Source organism: Ammodytes marinus (genome assembly GCF_949987685.1).
Source record: "Ammodytes marinus genome assembly, chromosome: 22".
NCBI classification, from domain to species: domain Eukaryota; kingdom Metazoa; phylum Chordata; class Actinopteri; order Uranoscopiformes; family Ammodytidae; genus Ammodytes; species Ammodytes marinus.
This window is the reverse complement of record NC_137226.1, coordinates 16,674,477-16,699,363: the sequence shown is the minus strand read 5'-3', so window position 1 is coordinate 16,699,363 and position 24,887 is coordinate 16,674,477. Positions and strand designations below refer to the sequence as shown.

The 24,887-nt window shown below is 40.2% G+C and overlaps 2 protein-coding genes and 1 pseudogene across 3 annotated transcripts; 2 read left to right on the top strand and 1 right to left on the bottom strand.

The window, feature by feature from the left end:
- Nucleotides 1-1,380: 1,380 nt before the first annotated feature.
- Nucleotides 1,381-8,008, bottom strand: ankrd16 (ankyrin repeat domain 16). The gene is made up of 7 exons (XM_080051442.1): nucleotides 7,571-8,008; nucleotides 6,546-6,766; nucleotides 5,448-5,490; nucleotides 4,799-4,907; nucleotides 2,900-3,061; nucleotides 1,960-2,038; nucleotides 1,381-1,595 (listed from the first exon to the last, which is right to left on the bottom strand). Exons 1-7 carry the CDS (start codon nucleotides 7,906-7,908, stop codon nucleotides 1,444-1,446), a joined length of 1,104 nt encoding a protein of 367 aa, XP_079907568.1. The 5' UTR covers nucleotides 7,909-8,008; the 3' UTR covers nucleotides 1,381-1,443.
- A 1,219-nt stretch (nucleotides 8,009-9,227) lies between these two features.
- glt8d2 (glycosyltransferase 8 domain containing 2) lies at nucleotides 9,228-19,789 on the top strand. Its single transcript, XM_080051366.1, has 10 exons — nucleotides 9,228-9,352; nucleotides 12,907-12,950; nucleotides 15,459-15,551; nucleotides 16,440-16,641; nucleotides 16,844-16,961; nucleotides 17,096-17,180; nucleotides 17,661-17,773; nucleotides 18,233-18,399; nucleotides 18,769-18,881; nucleotides 19,307-19,789. Exons 2-10 carry the CDS (start codon nucleotides 12,932-12,934, stop codon nucleotides 19,483-19,485), a joined length of 1,089 nt encoding a protein of 362 aa, XP_079907492.1. The 5' UTR covers nucleotides 9,228-9,352; nucleotides 12,907-12,931; the 3' UTR covers nucleotides 19,486-19,789.
- A 316-nt stretch (nucleotides 19,790-20,105) lies between these two features.
- On the top strand, nucleotides 20,106-21,739 carry LOC307268383 (E3 ubiquitin-protein ligase TRIM21-like; annotated as a pseudogene). The gene has a single exon. The product of its transcript is annotated as an E3 ubiquitin-protein ligase TRIM21-like (transcript).
- The last annotated feature ends 3,148 nt before the right edge of the window (nucleotides 21,740-24,887 follow it).

Genomic DNA, 24,887 nt, shown 5'->3' with positions numbered 1-24,887 from the left:
CCTACTGGCATTTCACTAGACACTACAGTCTTTTCTTAAGTTCTTACATCAGCATTCGTGTGTATGCTATATAAACCAGTAAGCCACTACCACTTACTGTAGGCCTATTGTAAGTTGTTTCAGATTCAGGACAAACTTTTAGTATAGGCTAAATAACATCTCTAGTCTAGCCCAACACTTACACCATGAATTAATTTAAGGTGGAGTCAGCGATTCTGGACAGAGCTTGTTGTCAAAATCAGTATAGGCTAAATATCTCCTTATGATCTACTAGGCCTACCCGTATAGCCTACTGTGTGTGCACTGAAAGAAAAAACAGTGTTAATAACATACCAGTTCACAGAGCCTAGGCTGTGATAGCCTATTTACACTGTATTATTTTCAGCACACGCAAAGTACGGACAAGTGTTGTTTATCCACAAATGTTTATCACCCTCATTCAATTCAATTTGACCTATTTCAAAACTAGTCTACCTACTTTAGCAGAAACTCGTCAATGTCTTGTATGATGAGTTCCACTGACAGATGAAGCAGTAGTGATGTGCAGGACAGTGTGGCTTCCCTTCACTGTTCCCACAGTGGATTAGAGCCATGGCCCAGAGGACACACCTGTTTAGCAAACCCAGTGACTGTCATGAAGCTATAGCGTCCATAAGGGCGTTTCACATGGAACGCGTTTGTCGCCCCTGGCAATGCATTCTCAATGGAGAGGCGAGCGGGCAGAGAGAAGGTGCAGCATTCTGTGAAGCCAGGCGACAACGCGAGCAGAATGTCGCCTACGGTGTGAAAGGGCCTTTACTCACTCATCATGTCCCAGGTCAGTCTAAGCACAAGACTGGTTGTAGGCCATACTGGAAGCCAACAGACTAACAATGTACAGGCATTTTAAAATAGGTGCAAATCTCATAGCCAGGAGCTCAAAACTCATTTACTTATTTGAAGGGAAAGAAAGGCAAGACCTAAAATTTTAAAAGTAAATCTAAGAAAATACATTATAGAAATACAATCAGACCAAATCATATACAGACAGGTGGGCTTATCTGTAGCTAAATCTAATTGCAAACAAGATACTTATACCCAGAGTAGCTCATCTTTTAGCACAAACACCATAATGACATTTTAAAGGTTTTACTTTTACTTTATTTTTAAGAGGACCTTTTACTTTTTGGAATCACTTATTTGGACTCACAAGTCACAATCCGATCAGGTTGAATGTAAATACGACAGAGTAAAGCAATCTCTAACTCAAGTCATGTGACTTAAGGTAAGCCATAACATCTTGTCACTCAAGAATAGATTTACACAATCCAATCCAAGCAAACATTTATTGTAATCCACACATGCTAAACTTCAAAATCACATACAATTCATGTGTATTTCTTTACTTGAATTACATACACAGAGCTGACTGCAAATCCATGCCCTGTATCACTACGGTATGGTTTACGAGCCACATTCAAACACTCGTACAACGTCTGCTTTCCTAGCCAGTTGTTGCGCTGTAGTGCCGGAAGCGTCCTCTGTGTCTCTGAGTCCCATCTGTAGTAGAGTCCTGACCGTGTCTGCATGCTGCCCAATGCACGCCATGTGAAGAGCTGGGGAGGGAAGAGGACAATGGTGGGGGTTTTGCATGTTTAAAGGTGGAGTCAGTGATTCTGTAGAACACTTGGTTAATATCAAAATCCCTTCTAGACAAAATTTGTGAATATATCTCCCCAGGATCCGCTACCTGTCTGTACTGTGTATGTGCTAACACTTTTTTTTAAATTATTATTACACAGCCTAGGCAATGAAAATGGCTATGTAAAAAAAAAAGAAGTGGCCCACAGTAGCTATAGCATTGGGGAAACCACCTCCAGAAGAGGGCCTTGTATCAAAATGCGAGTAGAGTAGAGTAGAGCTGGTACTGTCATATGGAATGGAAAAGCTCCAATATAGTGTGATACACTATATTCTTACCAGTTCTTCTCTTGCTGTCCCGAACATGAAGATCTGCCCCCAGCTCCAGCAGTGTCTTTATAGCAGACGTGTGGCCTTCCTGGAAAAAGACAGCGTTTGAAATGACAAATGAGACTAATTGACCAGAGGGGTATACTACGAAGCAAACTCAGCAGAGTCTGGCTCTCGTTTCTTGATCTGGTTCAACATAACACAAACCCTCGCTCAGAGCTGACCGGTATCACAAAGGCGGTTATCAACTTCTTATGTTGAGCGAGGGTTTCAGCTTCAAGCTCTGTGCGCGTCCCCATGAAAAGGGGCATTTGACCCGTCATTTGACTCTGCTTCCGCACAGAATGGACTGATCTTGTGCCGCTAACTGTCTTTCTTTCTAAAATCTTGATTTCACTCTCAATGTAGCATGTGATACTACAGCAGTTATTATTACTGAACTACTTTATCTGTTCATCTGGCTGAAGAGAAAAAAAAGTAACCCATGCTGAATTACAGAGATTGAGGCTGTGTTTGAAAAGCCATACTAACGTCCTCCCTCCTACATACTCAACATATATATACTCCATACTGTCTACTTAACGATCGATTGTGTATAAGAGGTTTGTCGGGCCGGTTACACTGAAATATACAGAAGCAATAAAACATTTAAAAAAAACGTCCATGCCATTTGAAAAGACGCAATGCATTGTGGGGTTGTTGAGTAGGAAAAGTATCCTATTGATCCATACACAACATTTTCCTGAAAGTTAGTACTCATCCTGGCATTTCTCGCCTACACAAACTCGCATAGACGACCGTCACATACTCAAATTGACATCAAAAGGAGTATGACGTTAGTAGGGCTTTTCGAACACTGAGAATGGTGGATGTGTTGTTTAAATCAGTGATCTAAGGGGTTAGGGTCAGACTTCCACCTAATCTGAAAGACACTTTAATTTTGTCTGACCTTTGCAGCATAGTGCAGAGCAGTGAGTTGTGTCCCAGTGGTCCTCTGGTCCACGTCCACATTCAGGTCCCTCACTAGGAAACACAGCGCCTCCTGTTGGCCTGTGACAGCCACCTGGTGCACCGGCTGGGCCCCCACTGTGTCCACTGCTGTCGGGGATGCCTGAAGTACACACATAAGACAATCAATGAAGCTTATTATACTTTTATTCACTATCCCAGAGAAAAAAAAACATTGGATGTGTAGTGTGTGTTCTGTATATAATGTATATCTTGTGTACAAACCATGTATTCTACAGTATATCAGCATTCAGCACTTTATTAACTTGTGCAAAAACAGTAGAACTTTAAAGTACCTTAGCACTTAAGTACTCTTAGCCCAACATCTTGGTATGTCGTGAGCAACATTTTATATTGTTTGTTTATTGCACTGTTTTACAGTTTTACTGTTCTTTTTTTATTATTGATTTATTAGGTTGGAACCTAAATGTAAATGAGCAACTGGCTATTTTAGAGATTATTTTTTGGCATTCACGCGAAATAGTTAAGCTTAACTCTCTTAACTTTCTCCATTCATTCTCTATGGTCACTACGAATAATATTTTTTTGGCCACAAGTGGGATTTGGGGGGGGGGGGGCGCTGTTTCCCCGGTATCTCTCTTAACTTTTACCATTAATTCTCTATGGTAGTTTCTTATCACTACGGATGTAATATATTTTTCGCCACAATACGATTTTGTCATTGATTTGGGGGGCGCTGTCATTTCGATATGTTACCAGTAGGCAACTACGAAAAAGAACTGCGTTGGCCGGGAATCGAACCCGGGTCAACTGCTTGGAAGGCAGCTATGCTCACCACTATACCACCAACGCCGTGATATTTACAATAGGTATAAGATCTGACCGGAGATCAGTTTCGATTGTCTTCATCGCTATACCACCAACGCTGTGATAATTAGGATAGGGAAATAATCTGACCGGAGATCAGCTTTAAGTAATCAGGTATGCAAGAACATAAAATAAATAGTGGGACATTCCAGATACCGGGGAAAACAGCGCCCCCCCCCCCAAATTCCCCGTGTGGCCAAAAATATATTACATCTGTAGTGATAAGGACTATCATAGAGAATAAATGGGGAAAGTTAAAAAAGTTAAGCTTAAATATTCCCGGCCCGGGGCTTTCAGAGGAACGCGAGTTCGAATCCAGGCTGAGGCAATATAAAACTGGTAATTTTAGGATAAAAAGTTACAAAATGATTACATTGACTTCTTTTGATAGTTACATAACACAAATTATGTGTTAAAATGTTATCTTTTAGGATAAGATAATCAAACCCTATGACTTAAGGTTAGACAAAAACATTTATTTTTTATATGCTGCTACTACTAGTATATCTTCTAAAACTAAATCATAATAAATAAATAACAATTACCATAATTTCTATTGCACCATTCTTGCAATAAACAAAGTGCTGGCATCCTTTAAATAATTATGCAAATCAAATATTCATTTGAAGAAATACGCTTACGTTTTGCTTAGTATAGTTCCATATTAAGGAGCTGAGAATATAAATGTACATGTTTAGTTACATTTTATTATCACTGTAACTATCCATATCAAGTAAAGACAGCCACATTTATGCCGAAAGATATTTTATTAAAAAACACAGCTGAAAACGGAATTATTCAACAAAAAAAAATTAAAATTACATGCCTGGAAGGATAACATATTAAAGAACAACTAGGCTATATGCACACAGTATATAGACAGGGCATCATGCATCAATAAAAAAGCTGATATTATCTCTGAAACAAATGATCAATCAAAAGTCAGCAACATGTAAAAAAAATTATGTGAATCTCCAATACATTACGGATAAATGAAAAGTCTTGTTTCTACCTGGTGCTTGTCTAAGAGAAGCCTGGCCACAGTAATGTGTCCGTTCCGGGCTGCGTCCATGAAGGGAGTGACTCCACAGCTGTCAGTGCAGTCCGGGGTGTAGCCACATCTGGTAAAGAAAAAGGCCCATTGATGAGTATTATTAAAATGTCGGACCAACAGTATTTCTTTGCCTAAAGCCATTTACACACTTAATAAACATATAAAATGAACACTGCACTCTCACAACAACACTGGTTTGGAAAAATCGGACACATTTTGGCACTTTATATGTATTGACTCTGGCACTTCAACAAGCTACCTCACTTATACTGTGTAATGCATTTTTATATTGAGTGCAATGTGTTTTCTGCAGTATGCTAGTGTTTTAAGAAGTATGCAACGTGGGTTTTATGTGTTTTTATGTGTGCTGTGTGTAAGTAAGGGGACTTTTTTGCATGGATTGGACTGCACTTATATAGTTCTGTTGTGCTTTACTCATTCAACCTATTCACACACATTTTCATACTTGTTAATGGCATCAGAAGCCTGTATTGTTTATTGTTTATTAGTTTGGGCATTGAGAGGAAAATGTCTTGGGATGCAAAATTCAGAAGTGACAGAGCTCTTTGTGTATATCTCCAGACCTGATTGAAACATTTCAACTCACCTCTCCAGCAAGATCTGAACAACCTCCTCACAGCCGTGCATCGCTGAATGAGAAACACAGAGAGAATGAGTTATAATCTGACAGTGAACACAAAAGTTTTCCTCACATAACAAATACGAACACATTTAAGGCCTACTTGTGTCCCTTTTTTTACGCCAAGTGCAGCCATCACATCACATACCCCACATCACAGACAATGATACAGTAGTTGCTGGTATTTCAAAGTCTGCCACGAAACAACATTTGAAATCGGTTCAAGGGCCTGCGATCGATATGAGGCGATATGTTACAACTTGTTACATTTATATTGACTTACAAAACACAACTAAAATATGGTTTTAACATTTTATTTCTGAGCTTTCTGTTGAAATAAACAATTATCTAAGTGGAAATAGTGTCACACACAGAGGTGCAGAGAGATTGTCAAAAATAAAAGCCTATATTAAAGACAGAGATATGCATTGATGTTTGGGTTTTGCGATAGTAATCTATTTCTATATTACAACCCTACATGTGCCCATGCCTTGGGAATGGTTAGAGGCTGACATTTTTTCGAGAATCCCGGGAGACCCAGTGGCGTTATTAATCCCCTGGGCGCCGTGCACCCTCTAGTGGCTTGGTTTGGTAAGTCATTATAGAGAAAGCTGACATTGTAAAATTTGCTTATTCAGTCAAAAACAAAAAATAAATAAAGGGGTGTCTACTTTTATCTTATTATATTTTTAACCATTTACACAATGAATAAATAATATTCTTACCCATTACATGATCAAGTGGACCTTCTTTCTTTCTGTAATGTGTTATTTTCTAATATAATTAAATAAATCTAAATAAATAAATGCAAGTCATTTTCAGCTGCAAAGTAGGCCTAGTACTGACATTGCGCATATAGCATAGCATAGGGGGGGAAAAAACGGACAAGAGTGGGATTCATTCTTGTTGTTATTTTTCCGGGAATGGGACGAGAAAGGATTTTTATTTTACACTGTTTTTGGGACTGGGAGGTGATGGAAATGTTGTGGGAGTGGGAGGGGACAGGGGGGAAAATCCACTCCCTTGTCACTCTCTACCTTGGGTATTTTCAGTATATGCTTTTACCTGCGGTGTGCAGTGGCGTCCTGCCTGTCTTGCTCTCTGTCCTCCACACATCTGGCCTGGTGAGGAGCAGCTGCTGCACCACCAGAGGCTCTCCCTCCCTGCAGGCCAGGTGGAAGCAGGTCCAGCCGTCCTTGTTCCTCAGTGCGGGGTCAGCACCGTGGTTTAACAGGTCCTGAATCAGCTGGAGGTTTCTCCTAGTGCAGGCCATCATCAGGGGAGTCCTGATAATGAGAGAAGACAAGGGCAACACTGACACCTATGCTGACCCGGGGACGTCCACTCAATGTGTTGGCACTGGCAGTCACCATTACAAGCACAAGCTGATATACAACACACACAGTGGTGGGTTTAAAGGGATATATTAAATAGACCGATCGGAAAAATGAAAGTCTTTACAATTTAAAGAAATAACCATACAAATTGTAAAGTTCATATTGAATTATTTAATCATTTTAGATTATACTAGGCTACGCCATCCAATAAACTCGTACACTTTGCTGTGACATTCACCTGGTTTGTCGCATTTTGAAACCTTCACCCTCACGTATTGTTAAGATAAATTAATTAATAGCCTACTGCATAAACTCTAAACTAGACTGTTTGAAAGATGTTGAGGGATGTTTGAGGATAAACTGCTGCTTAGCACGCGACATATGTAGGCTACATGCTAAAAGCCTGAGACTATTACATTATAATTGTAATACAGATAAGAAGCTTTTCTTCGTTAATTTTACCGTTGAGTTTTCGATTAATTTAAAAACATTTTCTAATTCAAACGTTATGCAAGCGCTCTACTCTTCTACACTAAATTTAAAATGTCTCTCCTTCGAGCCGGATTTGAACCAGCGACCTAAGGATTTCAGCATTATGCCACTACAGTCCTCCGCTCTACCAACTGAGCTATCGAAGGGAGCTGTTTCATTTGTGCGCCCAATTCCAATTTATCACCAACAGGGGGCGCTCTGAGTTCACAAACTAATTTAGGATTATTTACTACCACCAGTAAATACACTCAGCCAACTCACCAGTCAGCCTTCTTCAGACTGTCCACTTTCGCACCTTCCCGTAGCAGGTAGCTGACACAAGCGTGGTGGCCCATGGACGCAGCTTCGTGCAATGGTCGCTTGTAGTCGTTGTTGCACACCTCCATGTCCATGCCCACCCGCTGTATCAAATAGTCCACAATGTCCAGGTGTCCGTGGCGGGCAGCGTAGTGCAGCAGGGTGTCCCCCGAGCGGCCGAAGTGTTTGCTGCTGACAGTCTGGACCGCCGCAGAGTCGCCCGACGCTATCCGTTCCTCAAGAGAGCTCAAGTGCCCCTCCTGGGTGAGCTTCACCAGCGCTTTCAAAGTGTCTTCGTCCATGCTGGGCGGATGTTAAAAGGCATTAGGACATGTCACTCGCATGCCGGTGAAAAGGATAGACAAAAGTAACGCTGAGCTGCTTGAAGACATGCTGGAGAAAAGTAATGTTTACCGTGTTTTGGTTCCCAGAGCGGCAAAGAATTAGGTGGCCAACCATGACCTTACACTGTGACTGTCACTCTTTCCACACAGAGAGCTTTAGCCTGACACTATACCGTCACGCACACAATTTTTTTTTATTATTATAAGTAGTGTCATTGCTATCATTACACATGACAAATAAGATATTTTTGAAATATACACGCAGGCGTTTACAAACAAAAACATGATTCAAAATTCAGCTGTGGACTGGTGGGCAAGCAGCTTCACCTTTGTGGCATTTTGTGAATAGAGCACGCGTATGCATACATTAGGCTAGAAAGTATATAGCCAACATAACATAACAAAGGAATGAAACCCTGTTTAAATAAGGGGAAACGTAGGCCTTAACAATTTAATAATTTAGCCTAACATCATAAAGACTAGACTTGATAAGAATTTATAGGACTAACAATGTTGGCTTGTTTTATTTTTTTAAAGATAATTTTTTGGCATTTTTTTTTATGCTTTATTGACAGTGCAGAGAGACAGATGTGAAATGGGGCAGAGAGGGGAGTGACATGCAGAGAACGACCGCGGGTGGGAATCGAACCCGGGTCTGCTGCTGGGCCCGGCCCGGGAGGTGGATGTTGGCTTGTTTTATAACTGTTTTGAACGAGTCAACTCTTGTTGTTAATGACAATCAAAAATTACAATCAAATCGTTTGTAGATTATTATTATAGGCCTATTTACTAATATCCGAAAACCTTACCAAAATAACTGCATTGACCGCATCTGTTGAAAACGGGGATACACTTTGGTCGTCCTTTCCGACACAGCTGGTAACTCTGGGAAATGTAGTTTTTCGTTGTGGTTTGGACTGTTTTAAATTGGTAGGCCTAATTACATCAAGGATATAAACATAGGCTATAGGTAACGTATCCATTGTTAATAGGCATATAATAGGCCTAAATATATCTTCGAGTCTAGGCCATTAAGTGATATGCGTAGCCTATAGTTTATATTCAATATTTAGGAAAAAAAGGCCTAGGGAAGTTCCAGTGTGATTTCCAATAACTGCAGATTATTCTCTCACAGATATTAAAATGTAGGCCTATTATTTTTCAGCGTCACAGTGTTTATCTTGTGAGATTGGGCGGGCTCCTCCAGCCTCAGACTGCATGACAAATGCGCTGGTGAACATGATGCGTCACATCTGGACGGAGGAAGGAGAGAAAAAAAAGAAAAGAAAAAAAGGTGGGAGAGGAGAAAAGTTGGTGAGGGTATAAGTCTCAGAGTCCAGTCCTTACAACATGGACCCTTAACACCAGGACTGACCACATTCACCCTCTTGCTTCTCTGCTGGTAAGTGCCTTTGTGACATTTTTTAAAGGGCTTTAAATGGTGCTCTTATTGTTATGACTGCTCATATACACATCAAGCCAATAGTGACACACCTCCTCAATGTATATCTATGTATTTTAAAGTACACAATATAGTGCACTTATTACAGGTATTTGTCTTTGTAGCCTGTGTGTATGTATGTATTTATGTATGTATATTGTAGGCCTATGCATTTTGAGCAACTTAAGCAACCTTGTTATATTGTTGGAGAAGAGAACTTTTTGTCCTGCTCCACTGAAAAAAATATCCCTCCAAAAAAAATTCTGTGTAACTTTAACATTTAAAAATGAGTGTAATCTGCAAATGCATGAAGCATGACATAGTTTTAGATTGTTTGGAACTTAATACTTTTTCTTTATTTAATTTGAGTTTTCCGTGACACTGCCAGTGATAGCCAACGAGGGAAGTGAGTGATTTATGCTCCTGTTGCTTAGCTGGCTTCAAACATTTTGTGTCATTGAAAATTCCATCAAACAACTTAAGTCACTTCCACACTGGTGGATTTTTATAGACATTTTCTATTTTGGTTGAATTCTTTTCTGTGAATAGTGAACTGCTTTATCCAGGTTGGGAATTTTTTACAGTGTGATGACTTAATGTGCTTGGGTTTGTACCCCCAACCCCCATCCACCACACACTTAAAGAGAGGGAGAGAGAGAGAAGAGAGAGAGAGCGAGAGGCAGTGTGTGTGTGTGTGTGTGTGTGTGTGTGTGTGTGTGTGTGTGTGTGTGTGTGTGTGTGTGTGTGTGTGTGTGTGTGTGTGTGTGTGTGTGTGTGTGTGTGTGTGTGTGAGAGTGTGAGAGAGAGAAAGAGAGAGAGTGAAGTACAAACTGCTATGAACTTCTATAGATCAGGACAAAAATTGTTTACCAGGCAGTAACTAGAGTTGATAAATAATCCAAAAATATTTATTCTACCTGATTCCTTCATGATCTCTTGAGCAAATCAGGGAAATAACGCACGGATATAACCCTTAATACTGCTAATCAGCATCATATTTGGAAAATAAATAAATTCATGGATAAACGATTGTGAGATTCTGGTGGTACAGTTCTACATAAACTTAAGAAAATGTGACTTTAACTGCATTGAGACTGGAGAAAATAGGCAAATATCACATGTACAACAAAACATTATCAGAGAGTGTTTAGAGGATTACTTATCATTCGAATGCAGGCCAGAGACAGACAGTGAGTGTATGTGTAGCTAATGACCACCAGATGTGTTGGGCTTGCTCCACACACCGTGACAAACGCACCAGAAACAAATGCACAACGCAAACTGCATGTCCTGCCTCGTTGATTCTCAGAAGAGGTGATATATAGAGATGGGCTGGTGAAAACTCGGAGAATGCTTTTATTCAAGAGGTGTGTTGTGTCATGCATTGTGTGAGCTTGTCTATGGTGTAAATGTTTAAAGGGGTTGCAAGGGTAATGTATTCCTCGATGAAGCCCCCGCTGGCACCGGAGAAGGAAGGAAGTTGGTGGAAGGTTTTAGATGAAAACACAGCCACATGTTGTCGTCCTCTGTCTCAATATGTTTACTGCAAGTGGGGTCACACTGGCGGTTTGTCACGGTCACAAACATCAACAACATTGTCTGTCTGTCTGTCCACCCGTCTATCTATCTATCTATCTATCTATCTATCTATCTATCTATCTATCTATCTATCTATCTATCTATCTATCTATCTATCTATCTATCTATCTATCTATCTATCTATCTATCTATCTATCTATCTATCTATCTATCTATCTATCTATCTATCTATCTATCTATCTATCTATCTATCTATTTATCTATCTATCCATCCATCTAAATACTTTAGAAGATAAAAATTTGATATTTTGCTAAAAATAAATGAATAATTAAATAAAACAAAAGGGCTACTTGGTGCAGTTATGACATGTTTTGCACTACATTAATATGGTCTTATCTCAATGGTTCACTGTAGCTTCTCGGATCATAGAAAAGTATACGTTTATAATCCTTACAGTTTTTCTCAGTTGCTTTGGTGCTTTTCTCAGATCAGAATGAAAATTCTCATAACTATTAGTTCAACCTCCGCAACATTTAGTCATTTGAGCACATCATAGTGGCAATTTCTCCTTCCTCTGAAGAAATTGCAAATGGTTTTGGACATGTATCAGTTGCTTTCATACAATTCTCTGCTGTTTTATAACATTGTCATTTGCTTATGTCATGTCACTCAATATGAACTATACTTATGGATGCTGAATAGTTGTTCCCAATAAAACTAATAGTCTTCATTTCATTGCTTGAGTCATTACATACAAAATTGTTGAACTAGTTATCAAATTCTGTCAAGCAAGTTTTATACCTTTCTTTATCATTTTCTCCTGGAAATGTCTCCTAAATTGAACAATTGCTCTCAGGTGGACTTCAGCTTTCACTCACGAGGAGGTGTGTGAAGTATTAGTTGTACCTTCCTCGCTGCATTGCAAGGGATAATATCCGTTGTGATGTAGATGAAAATATGTGGCCAGACAGACAGGAATGTCTGGATGTGCCAGAATGATTTACCTATATATGTTCAGTTACAATATGTCCTGTTATATTGTTCACATTTGTGCACAGCTCTACCAAAAGGATATTTTTTATGTTTGTTCTAAATAAGTGACTGAAGTGTATTTTTCTTTTGCACAATGCTGTAGAATTGCAAAGAGCATATACAGTAAAAATGTGAAACATACGTATTCAGTGTCTTGTACTCACTTACTACCCTCACCACAGCAATGTGTAACTTTACTGAAGTTTTCAAATGGCTGTACAAGTAGTATATAGTGCTGTCTTGAGCATTTTCAGGTAGTGTCACCGAATTCTGACCTTTTTTTTGCATTGGAAAACACTTAGAGAATAAACTGTCATAATGAAAACATGACAAAGCCATTTGACTATCTTGTTCATAAACGATGGTGTCAAGACTTTTCATTTTGATGTCACTGGCAGTTTCATTGACATGAATACTTGCTTTTAAGGAATAGACTATCCATTTTGAGCAAGTGACGTACTTTTGCAGGTTATCCACTAGGTTTTGCAGTTTGCACTAATTGTTTTGAGAAATGCACTAACTGCTGTGCAAATGTTAATAGTGATGTGAGAAAAGCACCAAAGCGACTGTGAAAAACTGTAACTAAAGCCCTCCAGTCACACATTTGAAATATCTGCCATATTTTTTTAATTCTTTTAAAATCCCTTTACTTTGCATTCATTTGTGCAAAAAAAAAAAAATATGAGGCCTGTCTCCTTAATAAATATCAAAGACTTTTCAAGTGTCTCTGGGCCGTGCTGCTATGTGTTTCAGTGTTAGCTCCACTGAAGGAACAGCCAGATCCTTCACCCCTCCATACATCATTATTGACGCCAAGTGATATTTCATCTTCAATTTCTCTGAAAGTAAACTTCTCTTGAGTGACTTTCTTTTTCTTCTCCTTGTGTGCGTGTGTGTGTGTGTGTGTGTGTGTGTGTGTGTGTGTGTGTGTGTGTGTTTGCAGATGGTGCTGGAAGCAAACATGAAATATGGCTCTCCTGAGGAAAAGTAAGTGAAAACAAAGAGTCATTCAAATGTAATGTGAGTGATTTATGGTCTCAGGTGATGAGACAAATAAGAAATGTTCATCTTTGTCTTCTTCCCCTTCATGCTAACAGACTCAGATTTACTTGTGGTTTGATAGACAAATTGACGACAGTATCAGCTTTGAGTGTGTGTGTGTGTGTGTGTGTGTGTCTGTCTGTCTGTCTGGGTAGGGGGCAATGAGCTAACCAGATGACGGGCTGTTAAAAGTTAAATCTCATTATTCCATTCAGTGTGTGCACAGCAGTGGTATCTGTGCGCACAACACGAAAAGGAGTTGGCTTAAAAAATGAAACTTTGCTTTCCAAAAAACTAAAATCATGTATCCTTTCAATGTGCATTGAACTGTGACAAGTGTCGCAAGTTCAAATTTCAGATTTTGGTTTAATGTTGTCTGTTTGCCTTACAACCCTTTACTTACAGGGGAAATTTGACTGTGCAAACCAAAACATTTAAGCTAGAAAAACAAAGGCTTTACAATTCAGTTCATAGGATAATTCAAGAGTCGATCCTTAGCAGATTTAAGGATGATAATGAAATATATCTCAAAAAGTACACATGTGCAGACCTGAGTTTATCTAAGATGGCACACTGCACAGCATTAGTTATGGTACCTGAATGACTAGCCAAATATGTTGACAGTGTGCTGTAACTGTGTGCAGATGGCCGTTGGATTCCTCTCTCTCTGCTCTGCTCTGCACAGACAGGCACCTGGTCAAAAGATGTTTAGGGCTGACATAGTCTATCAAGACACAATGAATCAGCAACCGTTATGATAATGACTCGACTGTGTAGTTATATAGTTCCACAGTTCACTTTTTTTGCTGTTTAAGTTTGAGAAGATCCGTTACACACTTTGTGTCAGTTCTCTAAAAGTATGGAGCCAGAGCCCAGAGGCTATTAGCCTGGATTTACATAAACAATTTGTGGTTTTCCAGGGAAGTTACAACAGTTTATTCCCTACTATTAATGTCCCACACAAATTGTTGTTTTTCAGATGGAACAATTAAAAAGTATGAGAAGAAAATGGTAAAATGGACTTGACTTATATAGCGCTTTTTAGCCGATTTTGTCAGCCCCAAAGCGCTTTACATCTCTTACCACATTTACACACACACTCATACACTGATGGCAGTAGCTGCCATGCAAGGCGCTCTCTGAACCATCGCGAGCAATTTGGAGTTCAGTGTCTTGCCCAGGGACACTTTGACATGTGGCGGGTAGGCGGGTGATCGAATCTCCGACCCTGCACTCGAGAGGACGAACCTACCTACCCACTTCGCCACTGCCGCCCCAAGAAAAAACCCTCTCTCTTTTTCCACATCTTCACCTTTCTGGAAACCTGTTTCAAAAACCCCAGTCAGTTTCTCTCACCTCATGACGTCATACGAGGAGAAGCCACACCCCCCTATTACCAACCTAACTTAGCATAGAGCTGTTAAGCGGAAGTGGCGGAATTACGGGGCATGGGACCTCTCGGCTGAAAAAAAATTAATGGGAGTCTATGGAAAGTAATCTACTATTTTCTGGTCCCAGTCATTAAATGCCTTGGATTACATATATGTTTTGTATGGGTCTAAATGATAATTTTTCATGTGAAGAGTTTGACGGTATGTTGTATGATTATTCGTCTAACGGCTTTTGAAAAAATGTTACGAGAACAACTACAAGTCTTGTCGCCTCTGTGACGTCACCTCAACACATTCCCTCCACTTCTCGACTGACAGTGCTAATGCTAATGCTAATGGCTGGCGTGGACAACGCCAACAATCTCCCCACTCGAGAAATTGAAACTCTCCACATGTCCACTTGTGTAGTGGTTTTCGCCACGCTGAAGACTTTTGTCTTGTCATTGAAAGAAGGCGGTAAAGTGCATTAAAGACACAGCCATGTTTCTGAGCTAAGCGGGTGCTAGTGGTGGTGACGTATATCATAAGTGTCAAGAGCAGCGAAGAGCTGTAGTCCACAAAAGCGCTCTGCACAAAACCTGACCGTATCCAGCTTCTACTCGCTAAATTGTTCCATTCTTTGCACGAAAAAATACCATCTAAATCCATACAAAACATATGTGTAATCGAAGGCATTTCATGACTGGGACCAGAAAATAATACATTTCTTTCCATTGACTACCGTTGTAATTTTTCGAGCCGAGAGGTCCGATGTCCCGGAAGTAAGGGACTTCCGCTTAACAGCTCTATTGCCTCCACCTGTGATAAGCCGCACCCCCACATCCCACCTGAATCTAACTGGTAGTTAGATCAAAACCAGCAGTTAGATTCAGGGCCAATCAGATCAGACTTGGCTTTTTTGGAAGGCGGGGCTTAAAGAGACAGAGTCTGAAAAAATGGGGATTTAACAGTGGCACTGTGAGAAATATAAAAGTTATTTTTTCGGACACTTCGCTATTTATGTGCATGTGCAAAACCTGACTGACTGACTGACTGACTGACTGACTGGCTCCATGTGTTTCAGTTAACCGGGTCTTGTTGGTGCTGTTGGTGCTGATGGGGTGTCTCCTGCTTCACAGCACCCTGCTTAGAGCCTCCACTCAGCCCAAGGTCTCAGGTATAGTGCCACACAGGTTTTATTCAAATCTTAACAGAGCAAATGGAATAGTGTCAAACATTAAAGGATACGTCTGGCAATGTTTAACATTGTGCTTCTTCTTCTTCTGCTGCTTGTTGTCAAAATGACTCTTTGTCAAAATCTGTGTATATAATATCTCCTCACAATCTTGTACCTGTGCATACGGTGTGTTTGCGCTGAGAAAAAAAGTCAGTGTTAATACACAGCCTAGGCTCTGTAAACTGGCAATTACTAGTAGCGGTGGGTTCCCTTTGATTACATACCCTTTGTTTACACATCAGTTTACAGAGCCGCGGCTGTGTATTAACACAAAATTTCTTCAGCGCACACAGTACTGACATGTAGCAGATCGTGATATTCACCGATTGTGACAAAAAGTGATTTTGTAAACAAGCGTTCTCTAGAATCGCTGACTCCACCTTTAAGTACATGATGGGCCAGTTTCACAGACATGGATTAAGCCTAGTCCTGGACAAAATGGAATTTTGAATGGAGATTGTCCATTGAAAGTACAATTTAGTCCAGAACTAGGCTTAATCCATGTCTGCGAAACCGGCCCGATATGTTTTAATCCACCACTTAAAATAGTCCCCAACTACTGCAACATTTCCTCCTGTTTAAGTGACGTTTGATTTAAACTACAATGAGAAGCTGTTTTAGAAATTACAACAACTATTTATTCTGTTTTATCAGCACTTAACTGCAGAGAGCACATATCCATCAATTTTTCTAATTTCTGATAAACATACCCCAATATTAAGGAGTTGGCTTTTACGGCAAGATATAACTGTATATCATCAGCATAACAGTTGAACATTTGACCATGTTTGTCAATGATGATGCATGCTCCTCCCTGGTTCCTCTCAGATCACTGGAAGAGCCTTGGAGGCGCAGCGCAAGTTCCTGCAGCCAGAGCGTCCGAGGCCGATGATGTCGTCCCCGTCATCATCTGTGCGTCAGAGGAGCGTATGGGTGCAACCATGGCAGCCATCAACAGCATCCGCAGCAATACAGAAGCCAGTGTCTTCTTCTATATTGTCACTCTTCGAGATGCAGTGAAACTAGTGAGGTTTGTTACTCGTTTCCAGTGATTCCAAGCTTACAGGCGCCTGATCTGTGCTCTTATTCCGTCAATGTGTTGAGGCTGGTGTTGTTTTGAAGGCTAGATGTAGCTGGCAGTTGTTTGGCCGCCTGACATCCCAGTATTAATGCCTAGCAAGATGACTTGCTTGTTTTAAACCCAATTCTTTTTTTCTCTGAATCTTCCCCAGGCAGTACATAGAGAAGACTAAACTGAAAGGAATCAAATATAAGATTTTGGAATTTAACCCCATGGTTCTACGCGGAAAGGTGAAGCCAGACTCCTCTCGACCTGATCTCTTACATCCAGTGAGTCCTCGCTTTGGTTTGGTTCACACATATCTTCTGCATGCACAGAGGTACAAGTCTTACAAGTGGCACCTCACAATCTTAATAAAGAGCAATTGTTTCAAAGCTGACATAACTTTACTTTTGTTTTGCAGCTCAACTTTGTGCGCTTTTACTTACCTCTGCTTGACCTTCACCATAAGAGGGTGATATACGTAGATGATGACGTCATTGTACAGGGTATGTACGTGAACATGGTAGGAAGGAATCAATTATTTCATACACTCCTGAACAAGATCTAAAGACCGGGGTAAAATTGCAAGTACGTATTTGCAATTCATGGTGGTTGATCGTAACCAATTTGTAAGTAGAGCTAACTGGAGCAAGAGAGCAATCAAGCAATTTATTGAAAACTGAATTTAAACTGAATTTAAACTCAAACAGGCTGTTCATCATCTGATCAAAAAGTTAAGTAGCTACGTAGCCTTAAAAACTCAAAAACGCAAACAAAAATGTTCAAAAAAGGACTCAGTAGCGGGTAGGCCCACCGCTCTTGTTGATCACCTCAAAGATTTGTTTAGTCATGCTTGATACAAGTGTTTCCAGGAGTCTGTGGGAACGTTGCTCCATGGGGTGAAGATGGCTTCATGTAGCTCATCCACGGTCTCAAACTGGCGTCCGTTTTTGAAGACTAATGTAAAGGCTTTTCATGTGTTTCAGGCGACATCAAGGATCTGTTTAATATCAAACTGAAGCCAGGCCACGCTGCTGCTTTCGCCACCGACTGTGACTTGCCCTCTACACATGAGATGGTGCGCAGCATCGGCATGCAGGTGGATTTTTTTTTTTTTTTTTTTAAGATATTTTTTGGGCATTTTTATGCTTTATTTGACAGTGCAGAGAGACAGAGGTGAAATGGGGCAGAGAGGGGAGTGACATGCAGAGAACGACTGCGGGTGGGAATCGAACCTGGGTCCGCTGCTGGTCCCGGTCCGGGAGGGGGACGCCTTACCAACTGAGCTAAAGGCGCCCCCTGCAGGTGGATTTCTATGTATTTTATCATGTCACTTTGGAATATTAACCTGAACGTTTGAAGAGGCAATGCAATGCGTTTTGTAAATAGAATTGCGATACATATTTATATTCAAAAGGATTTTCTTTAATGCATCACTCAACATAGTTCATATCAAATTTATAACGGATGTGTCTTCTTGCAAACCTTAATTTTCTTTAGTTTTTCTCGGCTTTGGTCTTTGAAATATGTGGTCCTCTCCTCTGAGCTCTTCCTCTAGACCACTTACATGGGCTTCTTGGACTATAGGAAGCAGGAAGTTAAGGATCTGGGCATCCATCCAAGGGACTGCTCTTTTAACCCTGGAGTGTTTGTGGCGGACGTCAGCGAATGGAAGAAACAGAAGATCACCAAACAGCTGGAGAAATGGATGGAAGAGAATTTCAGGTATGGGCCGTGTGTGGAAAACCCTGGTGGTGCATTATTGCCACATGTCCAGCTCTTAAGGTGAATCTCTGAGTGGATTTTAATATTGACCAACTTTCTTAGGACTTCCTCTTACAGTTACTTAAGTGGGAGTATTTTGTGTAAAACGTAGGGTTAGGATTAACAGGACAGCTGGGCCAAGGGAAGACTGAGGAAAGACTTAGGAAAGAAAACCCTCATTCATTATATTTTAATTATAACATTATAATGATAGCGATTTTATAATGATAGAACACCGGTTCCATATGGGTGAAGTATTCCTTTAAAAGAGTTTAGGAGAAGTAGAAGCATGTGCCTGATCAGTGACACTTTTATCCCTCTCTCCACCAGGCAGAACATATACAGCAGTGCCATGGCAGGAGGAGTGGCGACTCCCCCCATGCTGATAGTGTTTCATGACAAATACACAATACTGGACCCACTGTGGCACGTCAGACACCTGGGTAAGACCATCACTCCTTTCCACATACAGAAGAATTTCACTATTCTTTCCTGGAAGGCACACTATTATCAAAGATGACAACTTGGTTATTGAATTTTTTTAAAGACGAAAAGGAAACAATTTGGTCAATTTGTGGAGTATAGAACAGATGAGACAGCTGTTGACTTAGTACAACTCAATGTATGAGAATGTGTTGCTATTTTACTGAAATAGTGTATCTTTAATCACCAAACTGAAAATGCAACTAAACTAAACTGAAACACTTTAACAAAACTAAAATACTCTCATAATATTTTAATAGAGAAGCGAGTAATACAATTAACAGTAATAACGGAAATTAATACAGTAATGGGGGAGTGGAATTATTAACTATGTTTACAGACATAGAAAAATCCTAATTTGTAGCGCCGTCATCTGTGTGTGCAGGCTGGAGTCCAGATGCCCGCTATTCAGACAGCTTCCTACAGGAGGCGCAGCTGCTGCACTGGAACGGCCCATTCAAACCATGGAACTACCCTGCTGTGCACTTGGATCTGTGGGAAAAGTGGTTCATCCCAGACCCCTCCAGAAAGTTCTCCTTAGTACGACCAGAGAAGGACAGCTGAGGTCTTCAGAATGTACCGTGTCCGAGCCACAGGGAGAGGGGGCATCAAGCATGTGAAGTTCAGGACTTCCTTGAACGTTAATGGAGAGATAAAGTTAATTTAATGCTGGGGAATGTTCTCGCAAATGAAACATTCTTGTGAATATTTAATGAGAAACAGTGTTGGCAGAGTGGCTGTTCCATGTACGCTTATAACACAAAATGTGACTAATCTGTAAGCAGACAGAGACCTGTGAAGATATTAGAATATTATTTAGAACAGTGACAAGATGTTTATGGCCTGATGTGTTTTTTGCTAATCTGAAATAAAAATTTCACAACTGCAATTTTCTCATTTTCTCATTTTTACTTAAAGGCCTACTTCACCGGTTGGAATATGAAGGTGTATTGAACTCGGAGATCCCATGAAGTATAACTGTGCAAAAAAAATTGAAATCGGATCATCCTAGCCTGAGAAAAGGCAGAAAGAGTGTTTTATGGTCTCACTGTCTAACCCTACATTTCTCTTTCTGTGATGTCACAGAAAACCTAACCACTTGTTTCAACAGGACTTTGGCTGATGTTGCAATAGTGTCTGTCATCTCTCTGTTCTTATCTACACTTTCACTTTTGCTTGTAGACATGGCAGCAGCCAGCAGCCTCCTCTCTGAAGATCAGTTGTTGTGTTCCATCTGTCTGGATGTGTTCACTGATCCAGTCACCACATTTTGTGGACACAACTTCTGCATGTCCTGCATCACAGAACATTGGGATAGAAATGTCCATTGGCAGTGTCCCATGTGTAAAGAACAGTTCGACAGGAGACCTAAACTGCGGGTCAACACCTTCATATCTGAGATGTCCACTCAGTTCAGACGGTCTGTTCATAAGAAAACCAGCAGCAGCTCAGAGCAAAAAATTTCCAACGCAGAAGAAGTTCTCTGTGACGTCTGCACTGAAACCAAAGGGAAGGCCCTGAAATCCTGCCTGGTGTGTCTGACCTCCTACTGTGAGACTCACCTGGAGCTTCACCAGAAAGTCACAGGCCTGAAAAGACATAAACTGATCAATCCTGTGGAGAACCTTGAAGACAGGATGTGTAAGAACCATAATAGACCTCTGGAGATGTTCTGTAGAAGAACAGAAGTGTGTGTGTCAGTTCTGCACTGAGTCAGATCATAAGCTTTATGACATTGTTCCTTTGGAAGAAGAATATGAAGCAAAGAAGGCCGAGCTGGGGAAGACAGAGGCTGAAGTTCAACAGAAGATCCAGGAGAGACAACTGAAGATCCAGCAGATCAAAGACTCTGTGAAGCTCAGCAAGGAAGATGCAGACAGAGAGACAGCAGACTGTGAGCAGGTCTTCAGGGCTCTGATCCGGTCTGTGGAGAAACATCTGGCTAAGCTCACTGAGATGATTGAGGAGAAGCAGAAAACAAGAGAGAAACAGGATGAAGGCTTCATCCAAGAGCTGGAAGATGAGATCTCTGAGATGATGAAGAGAAGCTCTGAGCTAGAGAAGCTCTCACAGGTTGAAGACCACCTGAATCTCCTCCAAGGCTTCCCATCCCTGAACCCTGGTCCACCACACACCAAGGACTGGACAGTTGTCAAAGTTCACTCTTCATATATGGGGACTGGAGGAGACACTCAGTGAAGAGATGAAGAAGCTGTGTGTTGATGTTGAGCTGAAGAGGGCCAAGCAGTACACAGTGGATGTGACTCTGGATCCTGAAACTGCAAATCCCTATCTCATCCTGTCTGATGACGGGAAGCAAGTCAGTCATAGTGATATAAAGCAGAATGTTCCAGAGAACCCAACAAGATTTACTGGATGGTATGTCTTAGGAAAGCAGAGTTTCCATTCAGGCAGATTTTACTATGAAGTTCAAGTTAAAGGGAAGACTGACTGGACTTTAGGAGTCGCCAGAGAGCCTATCAATGGGGGAAACTTCCAATCCCACCTCAAAGGAAAATGGTCTGTACTCCTCAGGGATGGAAATGAGTACTACGCTTTTAGGGAAGCCTGTATCCATCTCTCCCTGAAGTCCCGGCCTCAGAAGGTGGGGGTGTTTGTGGACTATGAGGAGGGTCTGGTCTCCTTTTATGACGTAGATTCTGTAGCTCTCATCTACTCCTTTAAGGGCTGTAAATTCAATGGGGAACCACTCCACCCATATTTTAATCCCTGTGACAATAATGGTGGTGAAAACTCTGCTTCCCTAATCATCTGTTCCTCTGATCACGCCGATTAGAAAAATCAGAAGAGGAATCACTTTCACTTCAATGTTCTTAAATCATTGTGGCTAGATTGTTCAGATTCTCGCGTTTGTAATTTTGTATGTTTATCATTACTTTTGAACAATTAACATTTTATTTTTCAGTAGGTTTTCTAGCTAATTAAACAGTTCTAAAGTAACCAGTGAATCCTCGTAAACTGTATATGTGTACACTACAAGGCTAGACTCCTTAAGTGTTTTCTAAGGTTTACCTCACTTTCAGTGGTTCTCCACTGAAACAGTCAAGATCCTCAGTGTAGCCCGTGTGTGTGTGTGTGTGTGTGTGTGTAATTTTGAATGGTGCAGTCTTTGAGGGTTTGGGGGTTTCATATCACTTCACCTTCCAAACAATTTGACATTAAGTTTCTATTTAATTTGTATGAAAATGAAAAAACTCTTCTCCTGATTCAGAATTGTGTAAACTACATTTTGTTGTCCAGTCTCATTCTGTGTTGGAGCACAGCCGAAGTCTGCGAGTCCTGTGCGCCAAAATTACAATATACTAGGATAATCCATCATGGAATGTTGATTAAAATGTTAAATAGAGAATGTATGAAATGTATGACAATTAACCAAGAATATAAAGACTTAAACTTAGGAAATCAAATACAATATGTACAAACTATCAAGATTTTCCAAATGAGATTCAACCTTTACCTGTAAAACTGGGTCAGTTAGAAAATAAAAGGATGAAATAACACCTTGTAACAATACGTCTCTTTCTTATGATTTTACAACTGCCATTTTTACAATTTTATTATATTCTCTATGATTCTAAGTCATTTTTCCCAATTGATTTATTTCCATTATCACTTACAGCACTGGAAAGTATTCAGATTTTATTCTACATTATATTTTGTAGAACTAGAGGTTATTTGTATTTTGCATTTGTAGCCTTTTCTTACACAAATGAAGTCTTTACATTACAACAGCTTTTCTAAACCATGCAGTAGGGTTTTCCCATGCTTGATTGTCTCTTACATACTCTCTTACCAGGCAGTTGACGGCTTCCATTCATTGATACTAGGTTATTTCATTAAAGGTGCAGTGTGTAATATGACATCATCAAGAAAGTTCTACAAAGTTCTAGAATGCAACGCTCCCTGGGTAACCCCACCCCTTTTGAATAATAACAGAAGCTACAGTGGCCTTTGAGGACAAGAACAATTCTAAATTTTAAACAATGCACCTGATGACATTCCAACTATGACACTTTCAAGATGGCGGCACCAGGCCTTGGTCCAAAATATGCAGAAATATGGACATATGAGACCCTTTCTAAGGAAAAAAGTAATCATTCAAAAAAATGTTTTCAGCTATTATGCACTAAATTAAATGTACTTATGGATATTATAATTACTTTCTACAAAATCTGCTAGGAAATAAAACCCAAAATTCTACACTGCAGGTTTAAGTGGCAGTGTTGAAACTTGCCCGAGTTGCACAATCTATGGTGTGTCTGGATAAAATGCAGGATGAGTTTTTTTTACTTGAGCAAGTTTCCAAGCAGTTTTCAAATCTACACAAAATACCCTATTGACGGAACATATGAAACAAAGATGCGTAACATCAAAAATCTCTTTCCTTTCACACAACAGTGTCAAAATCCCATGTATGAAATTCTGAGTAAAACTTTGGGGACCCAAGGAAGAGCAATCGATCATAGATGCTAGATCGCATTCAACAAAGAGAGAAAGTGGGAATATTAGCTTGTTGCCTTGGATACCCCTGACTGATGCAGGAAGGCAAATCAGGTTTTAGCCATGTCAAACGGCAACGCAAGTAACGATGGTGCTTCGGTGGGTACAAACACGTTTCTATATATATGCTAGCCATTATATTCTTCGCTACACCAACTGCAGCAAGTAGCCGTTCTAAGTGTTGCTAGGTGATAGTGGAGCCCGTTGGAATCTTTCCCTGACGCCGTAGCCTTCCCTAAAACACCGCTGCTTGATGGCCTGCTACGGCGACACCACGTATTCATATTGTAGGCCAATACAGTAATACTTTTATTTACGCAGCGCTTTCTTGTTCAGACAGTCGCCTAGGCAACGCACGTCTGCGTGGTCCTGGTAAGTCAGTCGGCTGCTTAGTGTTTTACATTTTGTATGGTTATTTACGTGTTTTTCTGTAGTTATATATTCCTCTTTTTTGTAAGTCGTGTGTAGAGTTATTTCATTATTATCTTTCCTTTTACCTATGTTTATCATGTTGCTTATTGTGCTAAGGTGGTTTTTCACTAATCACACACTGCGCTCCCATAAGGAACGTAGTTCGTGATTGGCATTTTTTTTTAACCTGTCTTTCCCTGTTGTTCTCCTTTTCCTTCTATGATAAAGAGGGGCGCGGCACTGCTGCGACCCTGCAGTTACACTCTCTCCTGTCCACCCATGTTATTGTCACTGTCATTATGTTTCTTGGCGAGGTGTGAACTGGATATGCAATGACAAAAAATAAATCTGTCTTCTGACTTCACGATGGGCTAGCTCACATGCTAACGTGCCAGCTACCTAGCTACTGCTATTTCCAATACAACATCCATAGGTAACCACCATTAAATAAAAAGTAGCATGATGAAAAAGATAAGTAAATAGTGATCTAACAGCAAGGAATAGGCTAATGATGTGCTTTTTTTAAAATGCATAATTGTTATAATTTTTACATTCTGATTGGTAATGCTCACAGCAAGTTTTAAACTATCTACATTACTCATATTTCAATTTAATTATGTAAAAAGGCACTTCTTATCATAAAAGGTTGATATGAAATTGGAGAATGAAAGAATAATGCAGTTGTAGATATGCTGAACTGAAATCAGTGAATCGAATACATTGCATGGTTACTTGTTATTTCTGGTTTAATATTGAACAAAAAAAACTAAACACAAATCTCCAAACTCAAACACACAACATACAAAATCCTTCACTTCTCTTGCTAAAGCACACTTTACCCTCAAAACAATGTTAACTCTTCACTAAATTATGTTTTCTTTAAATATGACAAACACATACATCATACGAGTAGACGTTTCCAAGCACTCATTGAACACTGGTGTGCAGAATGGAAAACACTATGGTATGAATGCAAAACACTGTATGAATGCTTTATCAGTAGAATTATGCCTTTGCATGTTCATACACTTTGA

What these genes read in the sequence shown, in the direction of transcription:
- ankrd16 (XM_080051442.1), bottom strand. Translation starts at nt 7,908, where the DNA reads ATGGACGAAGACACTTTGAAAGCGCTGGTGAAGCTCACCCAGGAGGGG. An exon ending in GACGCCACTGCACACCGCAG is followed by an intron (nt 5,491 to 6,545) that starts GTAAAAGCATAT and finishes TTTCTCATTCAG; the next exon opens with CGATGCACGGCTGTGAGGAG. An exon ending in GTTCAGATCTTGCTGGAGAG is followed by an intron (nt 4,908 to 5,447) that starts GTGAGTTGAAAT and finishes TTTCTTTACCAG; the next exon opens with ATGTGGCTACACCCCGGACT.
- glt8d2 (XM_080051366.1), top strand. An exon ending in CACTCAGCCCAAGGTCTCAG is followed by an intron (nt 15,552 to 16,439) that starts GTATAGTGCCAC and finishes GGTTCCTCTCAG; the next exon opens with ATCACTGGAAGAGCCTTGGA. An exon ending in GATGCAGTGAAACTAGTGAG is followed by an intron (nt 16,642 to 16,843) that starts GTTTGTTACTCG and finishes AATCTTCCCCAG; the next exon opens with GCAGTACATAGAGAAGACTA.